Here is a 12,876-nt window from a genome sequence, read left to right on the forward strand (position 1 = left end):
AGGTTTATCAAAACAACTAAACAAAATAAAGATTTTGAAACATTTTACAAATCTCAGAAAATATGTGAAGACAAGGAATGGGAAACTTTTATGGACTCCTGCAGGGATGTATATTGTCTCTTAAAATATTCCAAACAATTTGCTCTATAACTAACCGTTTCTCCCTAGCATCTAGGGGCTCTGTATTTGCTGGAATAGGCAGCGTGGCCATATTCTTCAGTATACTGAAAATCTTTGGAAATTAGGGCTTCAGTATTTGAAAATTTTATTCAGTATTTTTCAGTTTTTGGAAATTTTCATGATTCAGTATTTTATTTCTTAAATTCCAAAAAAATTTGCATAAATAAGATGTTTTTTCAAGAAGTTGATGTCAGATTTTTTTCGGCGCTTCGCGCCTCACTTTACTTTCCTTTAAATTACCCTATAACTTTGTACATTAATTTTGTTTTTTTTTATGGTGATCATAGACGTCCAAGGGGGGGGGGGGTAAAGGGGCGATTACCCCCCCAAAATTTTTTTCATTTTACCCCCCCCGTTTAAAATTAACCCCTAACAACCATTAAGAAGGGGGTATTTACCCCCCCCCCAAACAATTTTTGGTGGGTAAATACCCCCCCCATAAAAAAATTAAAATCTCTAACAAAAAAAAATTTTATATTACCCCCCACCCAAAAAAAAATAAAAAGCTTGGACGTCTATGATGGTAATATACATTTTTTTTTCAATTTCATCTCAAATATAAATTTTTTAGATATTTGAGATGCTTTTATACAGTATTTTTACAGATTTTTTTTTGTCTATTAATAGAATGAATAATCTAAGGTGAGTACTTTGCATGATTATTAAAGGTAAAGTTTTTTAGCATGCTCTTAAATTAACTAAAAAGTTTTGTAATCATTTAAAATATTTATCAGTCATTTTCTGCTTAATTGGTGCAAGAAAATCTTAGAGGCAAAATTAAAAGGTCTTTAAAATATCCCCCAAATTATAAAGGTATGATATATGAAATTTTGAAATGAGGAATCATATAAAAAAAATACTTATTCAGTATTTGTATTTTTTTGTTCAGTATTTCAGTATTTTTTCTTATTTGAGGATTCAGTATTTTCAGTATTTCCTTTTTTTTCTTCAGTATTTTTAGTATTTTTTCTTCTTTTAGGATTCAGTATTTTCAGTATTTCCTTATTTTTCTTCAGTATCAGTATTTTTTTGGTTGTGGCCACACTGATTATAGGGTTGAACAGAAAAAAAGATTAAAACCCTATCCCATGCTTTAAATCCTAAAAAATAAAATATTCTAAAACCATCCTTGGATATTTATAAAGATTTCCTTTCGGTACTTTCAATTCTAGAAACGATTTCTCTTGGGAGGGTGGAGGTACTCTCCCCCAAAATATACGTATACCTTCCCTGGACCTAAAAGAAGCTTGACTGTAAAGGATAACAATGTCGGTTCAGTGATTAACAAGACATATGACAATGACATATCCTATTACTTTTTTATATTAACAATATACTATTTTACACAGAAAAGGGTTACCATCCGTTTTTAGAGTATTAACAATAAAACCAGAATCAAAGCTCTTATTAAATAAGATCAAAGGAAAGAATGCTATTAAGAGCTGGATCTAAAGGGATGAGATAATGACCGATAAATTAATGTACATCCCCAATGATGATATTAAACAAAATTACCCCTTTTGTAGATTTTAATTAGTTGTTGAAACTTTAAGATTTCAAACTGAATGAACCTACCATTCAAAATTCAATAAAAGCCCCCAAAATTGATTCAACGAACTAGAAAACGTAATTATAAAACTTTGGGGAGTAGTGTAATCAACAACTTAATGTCCCCTCTCTCTCAATCTTAAAGACAACAATTTTTAAGACAAAGAACAGTAATAGCAGATAAATGTTTAATTGCGATTACAGAACTTCCAACATACGTACAAACATATCCTTTATATATTTTTACAGAAGTAGCGCACTTCATTTATATAAATCTTATTTAGCATTTCTTGATCGCATTTTATTTAAAAATTAGACGGAGTATTTAAAAACGTTGGATTAAAAAAGATTCCATGGTATCCAGATGATAATACTTTTAGGTAGGTACCTTAACCTAATAAAGGGGGGGGGGGGGTTAATGCAACCATCTCGTAATCAATGTATAAATGGCACTTAGAATTCGAATTTTGATCTGGAATTTTGCATGAGTAATCCTTGGTAGGTCTGTTTTCCCTAAAATGAACAAAAAACTGGAAAAGTAATGGCTAACGGCTAGCGGCTCAGCAGTTTAGCCATTTTTAAAATTATTTCAAGGGAAATTATCACGAAACCTATCTCCACATAATACTCTATGCTGCTCCAAAACGTTTTCAAACGGTTCTAGCCGCTAGTTGCTGGTACTAGAAATCTAAAAATGTTTTTTTTTTGTATCATTTCACATGATTTAAAGCAAAAATATGTTTCAAAAAGTTGATTCCTACATAATTTATGGCAGATTTGCCCTAAAAATAGCAAAAAAACGGCTAAACGGCTGAGCCGTTAGCCGCTACTTTTTTCAACTTTTTGTTCGATTTAGGGAAAATAGACCTACCAAGGATTACTCATGCAAAATTTTATATCGAAATTCGAATTCTAAGTGCCATTTATACATTGATTACGAGATGGTTGCATTAAACGGCCCCCCCCCCCCCTTTGTATAAAACATTGGGTAAAAAAGATTCTATGGTACCTACCAGTAGCTTTCTACCTACTAAAGAATTACCTACCTATACAAACCGTTAGATGAAACAAAAACTCTTGTTCATAGTTTTAAGTTTTCCAAACTTGTACATGTACTGCTAAATAGATTTAAAAACAGCTGAGATTGATAAACACACCTGGTCCAGATTTATATATTCTGCACAAGATTAATTTTTCTCCTGCTAAAATTTTTTTATTTTTTCCCCAATAATGGAAAACTATTTTTAGTAGGTATGTACTTATTTTACTATTATTATTACAATTTGTATTACTATTTTATTCAATTTTTAAGCCCTTCCCAACAGTTTTCTATTTTTTCCCCAAGGAGTGAAAAAAATGAAGAAATTTTTTTTCAATAGGTACCTAGGTACTCTTTATTTTATCATTTCCTCCCCTCATACATATGTTTTATTCCCCCGCCCTTTAGTAGGGCATCACATGCAGAATATATACCCCTGACCTATTATTTAGACCTTTAAGTGATATTTATTGTATTTGTTTATGTTCGTTTGTACTACTGTTTAATTTGTTGAGCTTCGCGTTCACGAATTTTATTATTAATAGGTATTATTGTTCTAAATGTTTAGATTTGATAAAACTAGATGGGAATTAAGAGAGGAAAAGGGATTTCATAAAATATTGGATACATGGAGAAATAATGGCAGCATTTACAGACAAGAACAGGTAGGTTACTTGTGAGCGTCGCAACTCTGTAAAATATTGGATTGGATACAAGGAGAAATAATGACAGTGTTTATAGACAAGAACAGGTTGGTTATTTCAATTTGTGAGCGTTGCAGCTCTATAAAATATTGTATTTGATACATGGAGAAATAATGGCAGCATTTATAGGCAAGAACAGGTTGGTTATTTGTGAGCGTTGCAGCTCTATAAAATATTGGTTACATGGAGAAATAATGGCAGCATTTTCAGACCAGGACAGATGGGCTAATGTCCATTTTTTTTGGGAGCAATAAAATTAAAATCAACTTTTAATTTCGTTTAGATTGACACTCTTCAAGTGTTGTTGTTCATTTGTCCTTCCGTTTCAGAGCCTCGCCTTTAAAGATGTTGTCATCCTTGTTAATTTGCTTGCTATCTTGTTATCTATCCTCTATCTATAGCCTTTAATTTGTTTGCTACCCTATCATCTATCCTGTATCTACCTAGGTATCTATGGTTCCAGTAGCCTGACTAGGTAGATATCTAATAGCCTTTAATTTGTTTGCTACCCTATTATCTATCCTGTATCTACCTAGGTATCTATGGTTACAGTAGCCTGACTATGTAGATATCTACTAGTCTTTAATTTGTTGGCTACCCTATTATCTATCCTGTATCTACCTAGGTATCTATGGTTCCAGTAGCCTGACTAGGTAGATATCTAATAGCCTTTAATTTGTTTGCTACCCTATTAGCTATCCTGTATCTACCTAGGTATCTATGGTTACAGTAGCCTGACTATGTAGATATCTACTAGTCTTTAATTTGTTGGCTACCCTATTATCTATCCTGTATCTACCTAGGTATCTATGGTTCCAGTAGCCTGCCTGGACATTGAGCCCCATCATAATGTTCTTGACATGTGTTCCTCCCCTGGATCTAAAACTGGACAGGTCTATTATTTATTTTATGTTCACAGGGATTAAACAAAGGATGTTAAATCATTCCTTCTTATTTTATTTTTAAAACTAGCGGATGGAGATGGAGGAAAGTTTCTATTGAGTTGGTGGTGGTACCCTACCCCCAAAAAAGCTGTAAATCTTTTCAGGAAATATTAGAAGCTTTCCTATAAAGGAGAACCATATCGGTTCAACAGACACACAGACAGAGATCCTTTTACTGTGCTGTGCTGTTCTTATATGATTGATGTTGTAAACTTTGACCTACTTAAATGTTGATTTTTATTAAGGTTCTAGAGGCAATGCACCGAAAAAGTGGATCTAAGCTGCCAACTGGAGTTGTAATTGCAAACGAGGTGGACCTGGACCGCTGTAAGAACTTATCCGGAAACATGAAACTGTTTAATTCACCCATACTTGCCGTCACCGCCTATAATGGACAATATTTTCCTGATTTGAAGGTGAGACTTTACAAAGAAAAATAATGTTTAATTCAATAAAAGTCCAACAATTACAATTTTGACATTTGCATTGTGTTACTTTAGATTTCTTTGTGATTTACTTGAATTTGAACTTGGAAAAATCGAATGTAAAGTTGGTTTAAAGTTGTTTCAGGAGCACTGTGTTAAAAAGAAATTCTTCTACTCATTTAATTTTTAGATAATTTGTACCTATTACAGGAATGTTTGCCTTATTTATTTCTATCGGCTGCATGTAAGGATGAGGTACAGGATGGGGGAAACAGAATAGTAAAACAAAACCATCTCTATAATTTAGATACGTGAAATTGTTCAGTATTTGGTGAGAAATTAATGGGCAAACAAAAAAAAACATCCTGCTTAATAATAATAATAGTATTGGGGAGTTATTAAAAATTTAAAATATGACCGGATAGTATGGTTCCTTGTTTAGGATAGTAATGGAGAGTTATTAAAATATGACCGGATAGTATGGTTCCTTGTTTAGGATAGTAATGGAGAGTTATTAAAATATGACCGGATAGTATGCGATGTTCCTTGTTTTAGGATAGTAATGGGGAGTTACTAAAATATGACCGGATAGTATGCGATGTTCCTTGTTCTGGGGATGGGACCATCAGGAAGAATCCAAATGTTTGGAACAAATGGCATCCAGGTAGAACTGTTCTACATCTATTTTTGTTATGCATATTTATGTCAATTGTCAGTGGTAATCGAAAGGTTTTAAACGTTTTTATGAAGTGTAATTACCTCAGAATTTTAATGTTTATATTGTTTTAGACTGAACCAAAGCGTTTGATGTTTCAAATATTAATAACAGTCAAAAGAATGGATATAGAATATACGTGGATTTATGACAGTGGGAAAAATTGTCGTCAATTTAGGTTGCTAACATGGACACCATTGATTTATTGGTCAATTCGTTCATTTAGTATTAGTTGAGGAGATGGGGTAAAGGGAATGGACGTGGGTATTATAATTTTAACTAGCTACGACTTTTACTTTGTTAGAGTACATGGAAATCTGATGTAAGATCCAAGTAATTATAAGTCCATTGCTAGAAATTATCAAACATCGACTACTGACAAAAATGAAGAATATAATAATATTTTAGGTCGAGGAAATATGAGATACTTTCTGCAGTTAAAAATAGCCCGCAGAGGTATTGAGCTGTTGAAGGAGGGAGGGCTGTTTGCCTACAGCAGTTGCAGCATTAATCAGATTGAGAATGAATGTGTTGTAGCACAATTATTAAAGGTAGGCAGGGATCTAAAGGGATTAGGTAGACAATGGCTGATAAATTGATTTATTTCCCCAGTGATGACATTCAAAATTACCCCTTCTGTAGATTACAATTAGTGGTTTAAACGTTTGGAAACTGAACTTGATGAACCAACCAATCAAAATTGGATAATTCGTTAAGCCAACAGATAAGAAAACGTCATTAGAAATCTTTGAGGACTAGTGGAATAAACAGCCTAATGTCCACTCACTCCCTGAAAGGTAGATAATTTTTATATTGACTTGGCACCATTATTAGGGCATATTAACAGGAATTGGTTAGAATGAGCTTTAGAAAATGTGGCTAAGGATGAATTTTGTGCACCCTAAAAGCCTATTTAAAGTTTCATGGAAAATTACAACTCACAATTAGTCTCACTGTTTTGGAGATCTTTTAATTCAGACCGATCCAATATTATTCAATGTTGTCGTTATAAGAAAGAGTCAAATCAGTGATATCTTCCAAATACAAGAATGACAACATCCGTAAGAAGCGAAGCTTAAAAAATAATGGATAGAAATACAAAGAAAGTGATTTAAAAAGAAGATGTTCAGTGTTCATAAATCATGAAAATATTTTTTTGATGAAAAAATATCACGAAACTTTATATAGGACTGACAGATAGGACTGGATGATGAATGGTATAGGATTTCTTCACAAAATAATTCTACTGTCCATCTTGAATAGCAGCTAACAAAATCAAATTTCGTTAACGACTGTCGGGCGGACAAACAGACAAAATGAATTATAGAGTAGCTTCGCCACTAATAAGCAATATTTTGTCCAGGAGTTTGAAGGAGGTCTGGAGCTGGTAGATATGCGGGACAGGTTCCTTTCTCCAGAATTAGGAGGACTCAGGTATTACCTTTTACCTAGATCAGGGATACAGGGATAGGGAAATTACTTCTTATTGATATTTGAAATTGCGCACAAATCTGTCCAGAAATTGCTTAGATACTAGATGCCTAATACGCAGGATATACTTACATTTAAGATAATCTTGGATTTGATGGATTAATGGTTGATAAACAATTGATTAATTGATGACTCTGCGCTTTTTAGACCTAGAAATAAATATTCAAAATTCAAGTAAATAAGATTATTTATATTTCCAAACATTCTGAAAAATCACCAAAGTTAAAATGGACATACTTACTTTTATAAGATTGTAGAGTTGCTATGTTTTCTAAATTGCAACTAGCTGTATAACAAGCATTATCATGCAAAGTTTGAAAAGATAGGCTAATTCTAACATGCCTATATCAAGATACGAGCGAATGGATGCACAGACTAGATGCTAACAAGCTTTACTTTTATTAAATATGTCGCAGGTTCGAGCCTGGGCTTTCAACATGGTCAGTGTTTGATTCTGAGATGCGGCAGTACACTAGCTATGATCAAGTACCTGATTCGTTAAAAACACAAATTGCACCAGGTGAAATTATTTAATCAATTTACATTGACTGCAAAGTACAGAAAAAGATTTATCTCCAATTTTGCCATTGTTGACATCAGTAAACGAACCAAATAAATGAAAGATTAGATATCTAAGTTTAATAAATTCGCATGTTACTTTATGTCTAACTAGCTCTTCCAATTTTTTAGTTTTAAAAGAAAAAGTAAAACTTTTTTTGGGGGGGGGAGTTGTACCCCTTCCCCTAACACCTTCCAAAAAATAGTTTAAAACCAATGAGAAGCTACATTGAAAAGGAAAACCATTGATATGACAGTCAGCGGTTAGCGAGATCCTTCGCACAGACAGATAGGCATCCTGTTTCTTTTATACAAGGATTTTCAGAGTAAAAGTGTATTGCGGGTAGAATTAGAATTTTCATAGGTTTTTTTTTAATCAACTAAGTAGATTCTACTTCTAGTGCTTTAAAACTATTTTGTTTGGAAAAAAATATTTACAAACTGATATAACATCCCAAATTTATTTTTTGCCATTTTCATGTTTTTTTTCTCTCTATATATTTAGAAATGTTTAATGACCCAGAAAACTTGAAATTGAACCTGGATAGATGTATGAGATTTTTACCCCATCATAATGATGATGGGGGCTTTTTTGTCGCTATCCTGAGAAAAACTAAGGATGTTGAAGGAAAAGTTCACCATGTTATGAAAGATTCCAGGAAAGTTATGCCTGTTAGCAGAGAAAGAGGGAACAATGGTCTGTTTATTACACTAGTTCACAAAGTTTCATGATAACGTTTTCTTATTTGTTGGCCTACCAATTTTGGGGAAATATGATAAACTTGATTGGTTGGTTTATTGAGTTGAGTGTCCAAACGTTTCAACCACTAACTGTAATATACAGAAGGAGTAATTTCGTGTATTAACATTTGGGATGTACATCAATGTATTCCGCCATTGTTGTTTTCGCTTAGATTCCTGGCCTGTTAGTGTTTACCTATTTCTTTCATTTTTATGTGATTATTACCTATATAAAATCATTTACCCAAAATGGAGATTGGATTAGGTTTTATATACTTCTACTCTTATTCTTGTAATACATGTGAGAAATGAGTTCTAACAAAATGCGTTCTGGCTAGACAAAGAAAACACATTTTACTAGATTGATTGATAACCAGCGGCTACACCCATAGAGGCCTCTAGTGCACGGTTAGGAGGGGGGGGGGGGGGGTATTAGGTTGGAAGTCGACCACCCAACTTTCAATTTTAGTTTATTCAGAATGTTAAACTACATTTTTTGGGGGGGTGGGTGAACATTTTCTTCTTAAGACGATTTCTCTTTTGAGGGTGGTGATACTCTCCACGAAAATAGTTTAGTTATGAAACCTTCCCGTGATAAAAAAAAAAGAACCATATCGATTCAGCGGTTAGAGAGAACCTTCGGAGCAGACAGACGGAGACAGATCCTGTTACTTTATATATAATTGGGAGATTTTCTGTTCAACTCTTTAGATGAAAAATAACAGAGCATCATAATATGAAACAGAAACAAAAATGTGGCAGATTACATCAATATAGTGAGAGAAGTAAAGGATTTAAATGTCAATGAAAATTCTGACATTCAAGAGCTTTTAGAAAATTATGGATTGGAAATTCCAGCTGATTGTATTTTCAACAATTCTGACAATCAAAGAGGTAATCTTGCCCTTGTGTTGTGGTGCAGCAATAACAAAGCTAGTAAAAATTTCGAATACATATTATTGTATATTCATTAAAACGTAAACAAAACTACTCTATAATTCCAAATGTTATTATGTTAGTTTTTCAGCTGCTATTTCAGTTAGGAGGCTATTTTTTGTGTGAAGATTCCTAAGATAAATGTGCAATTAGCATATTATAACTTGCTTGGTCCTTTGTCTTGAGGTGGATTCTTAAAAAAAATCCACCAAAATCACATTAAAAATCTACAAAAAATAAACAAAATCTTAGAAGGGTTATTAACATAAGATTTTATTTAATTTTTGTAGATTTTTAATGTGATTTTGGTGGATTTTTCACGAAAACAATTTGTTCTTTGTATTTCTAATAGCGGTTTTGCCCCTAGCATTTAGAATTTAGACGTTTTCTATTCGAATGAAATAGGGATGGAAAGAAAATATTATAAACCAATCGTATGACTTAAATCTAAAATTAAATAGCCTACAACCGGGATCAAATTTAGGCTTCCTTATTGTAGAAAACTCATTCGTTTCAGTGCCGGTTATCGAAATCTAAAGCTACAGACAAAAAACCTTACTACTTAACTTCATATGATAGAATATAAAGTCTTGTGTTATTTTACTCATTTATCATCCCGTTGTCTCTTTTTTTATGGCCATTGAACATCTGCTTAATATTTTAATTTAACCCTTTGTCCATCCATGAGTTTTTGTTGTCATCCTTGTCTTATCTTTAAATATGAAATTTGATATTTCGTCACTAAGCTAAAATTAATATATTCTCAACGTTCAGATAAACTTCAAATATTCCTTATCTGGCGGAAATGATATTTTGGGATTTAATAACAATCATTGAAATAACTATTTTTATTTTAGGTGGAAACAACCTATTCTTCATGAACCAAAAATTAAAACAAATTGTCGAACAGAACAGAGAAATGTTGGAAGTCTGTCATTTAGGGGCACATTTTGCGAAGAAGGAAAACCTAAGAGCACCAGAATTAAAGTTCAAATTAAAATCAGATGCCATGTGGTTCTTAAAAGGCATAATGTCTGAGAAACGAGTTGTTAAAATTGAAACAAGTGATCTTATTGAACTACTTGCCTCTGAGGGAGGCACTGTTCAACTGAGTAATCTCAGTCAAAGTTTCAATAATCAGCTGATTGATAAAGACTATGGTTCAGTCATACTGCACGTGGAAGAATTAGATCTTAGTTTTCCCGCGTTTTCCAGTCGTCAAAAGATTATTATTTCAGCTAAGAAAGAGGCTAGAAAAAGCTTGCTGGATTTAATTAATTTGTAAGGTCAAGAAAATATTTAAAGAAAATTATCAAATACCTGTAAAAAAGTCACAGTTTTTGTAATTTACTTAATTACTTTTATTTTAAAATCCCCCAAACTCCTTCATTTTGTTCAATCAAATGAAACCTAAAACAACACACAAAAACAGTGAAAAAAATCTGAAAAAAGGCTTCGGGGATTAGTGACTGAAGAACTAAAATAAAAATTCTTAGAAATCTATTCTAAATACCTAACCAGGGTTCGGGGGATTAAGCAAATCAAGTTGCTGAAAATTTGAATATTTTTGTGGTGTAATGTTGGCGTAAAACTTGTTTTGTACTGTAACTAAAGGGAAGTGGGTAAAAGAAGTTAGTGAGTAGTGGAGAAATTTTTACTTAAAATTGTTTCGTAGAATTCTGCTCCCTTGTCCCTGAAAATAACAAATAGTATTTTCAAACAAAAGGTAAAAGTATAAAAAGTGATTACAAACATACCATGATTCAAATCTATAAAGATTGCTTAGTCCTATGTTCAAATTTTGTCTTTTTTCAGAAGTGAAAATGAGCTTCAGTATAAACAACCTGCTTGATTCGGCGGGGGAATTCCTTGGCATTACTGGCGACCCATTTTCTACACCTATTGGACAAAAAGTAAGGATTTTATTCTAAGAGTGTACCCCCTTATTAATCTTCTGTATTCTGATTTTTAGTAGCGAAGCTACTCTATAATTAACTTTGTCCGTCCGTCCGTCCGTAACGCTATGGGGGAAACGAGATTTACTCATCTCCTATAAAAGATAGAATGCTGAAATTTTTTGACAACAATCCCATCATTAAGGAGCACAATTAACTATAAAACATCAATGGTGGTCGGACGGCTTTTTAGCAGGTTTTAGGCTATTTTTTTTTATTTTCCACATTTTTCCTCATATCTTTGGTGTTTATTGTCCGATTTTCAAATTTTTATCAGTTAGAGATCAAAATTAAATTTTCCGTCGTTTGAAGAACCAACAATGACGGTCAGACTGCTTTTTTGCAGGTTTTTGGCTATATTTATATTTTTTACATTTTCCTCCATATCTTTGGTGTTTATGGTACGATTTTCAAAAATTTTTCAGTTAAAGATATCAAAATTAAATTTCCTGTCGTTTGAAGAAAACAACAATAACGGTCAGACTGCCTTTTTGCAGGTTTTTGGCTATTTTTATATTTTTTACATTTCTCCACATGTTTATGGGTCGATTTTCAAAATTTTTTCAGTTAAAAGATATCAAAATTAAATTTCCCGTCGTTTGAAGAAAACAACAATGACCGTCAGTCCAAACCACGAATTTTTGTGCTTCGCTACTTATGGATGTTGCCTCCTAAAAAAAAAAATAGGGGGGGGGGGTTAGTTTGTTCTTCTCAACCCTGCGGGGGGGCCTTCTAACCTTACTTAAAGTAAAAACAAACACTCAATTATCTGCCACTCCACCTCCCCCCCACATTTTAAATAAATTTTTAATGAATGGGGGGGGGGGGGGTAGTGTGCGTGACTAGTCCCTGCCAAGTCGTCAATTTTGTTTTAATTATCAGGTATTAGATGCAACACATGAACAGCTGAATTCAGTTGACTGGGAAACAAATCTTATTGTCGTTGATATGGGTGAGTTTGATATATACTTATTTGTTTAGTAGCGGAGCTACTTTATAACTACTACTAGTCTACCGACGTGATATCTTAATTTTTGTGTGTGTATATTTTTCTAACTTAGAGGCATTTTAAACAGACATATGTAGTTACCCGTTAAAGCTTTTAAGTCGTATTTGTTTTGTTACAGTGCATTTGTATTTTTCTTATGCCCCTAGCATCTAGGAAAAGAGGAAAATAATCTAAAATACTTCTTACTGGCCATTTATTTCAGAGATTGCTTTAGAAATATTTTGTATAAGCATTTACTAAACATACCATAATATTTTCCATATTATAAAGGTATTACAGTTTATTTCTATGTACCTTAACTAACAACAGGTATTATATGCCTGTTATTGGTGCGCAACATAAGTAAATAAATGTCTTGTTTTCTAGTAAACTTAACAGAAGATGGACCTAAAGAAGCTATTAGAGCCATCAGAAAAAGGTATGGCTAATAAATCATGATAATATAATGATGAGAGGGCTAAAAAATAGCCTTAAACCTTCCCAAGACATAAATTTTAAAATCAAATCTTTTAAATTAAAACCATTCTTGTACTTATGTGAATTTTCCTGAAGATAGAAAGGTCAAACGGTCCAGTGAAAAGCTCGTGGACAAACGCAGGAGTGTTAAAATATTAATTTAAGTAAGTATTTC

General features: G+C 32.8%; 2 protein-coding genes across 7 annotated transcripts in view; both read left to right on the top strand.

Moving 5' to 3' along the window:
* On the top strand, positions 1-11,098 carry LOC145333398 (tRNA (cytosine(34)-C(5))-methyltransferase-like). 5 transcript variants are annotated; one of them, XR_013884493.1, is made up of 14 exons: positions 1-101; positions 1,527-1,601; positions 2,043-2,108; positions 3,336-3,432; positions 4,275-4,364; positions 4,661-4,831; positions 5,396-5,504; positions 5,964-6,106; positions 6,919-6,989; positions 7,463-7,566; positions 8,110-8,260; positions 9,088-9,239; positions 10,139-10,623; positions 11,008-11,098. XR_013884493.1 is itself a non-coding variant. In XM_080178515.1 (14 exons), exons 1-13 carry the CDS (start codon positions 91-93, stop codon positions 10,564-10,566), a joined length of 1,668 nt encoding a protein of 555 aa, XP_080034641.1. In that variant the 5' UTR covers positions 1-90; the 3' UTR covers position 10,567; positions 11,008-11,098. The 5 variants fall into 5 exon arrangements, 2 of the variants coding, with proteins under 2 accessions (XP_080034641.1, XP_080034642.1); XR_013884492.1 differs by having other exon boundaries at positions 11,024-11,098; XR_013884494.1 differs by having other exon boundaries at positions 11,059-11,098.
* Positions 11,070-12,876, top strand: part of LOC145333400 (TOM1-like protein 2) — a 24,699-nt gene continuing 22,892 nt past the window's right edge. For both annotated transcript variants that reach the window (XM_080178518.1, XM_080178517.1), the window contains exons 1-3: positions 11,070-11,194; positions 12,119-12,188; positions 12,612-12,663. In XM_080178518.1, the coding sequence (XP_080034644.1) occupies positions 11,072-11,194; positions 12,119-12,188; positions 12,612-12,663 (245 nt within the window). In that variant the 5' untranslated portion in view covers positions 11,070-11,071. The remainder of the gene's footprint in view (positions 11,195-12,118; positions 12,189-12,611; positions 12,664-12,876) is intronic.

Source organism: Acartia tonsa, chromosome 12 (genome assembly GCF_053477335.1).
Source record: "Acartia tonsa isolate MP-2025a chromosome 12, ASM5347733v1, whole genome shotgun sequence".
Lineage (NCBI taxonomy): Eukaryota > Metazoa > Arthropoda > Copepoda > Calanoida > Acartiidae > Acartia > Acartia tonsa.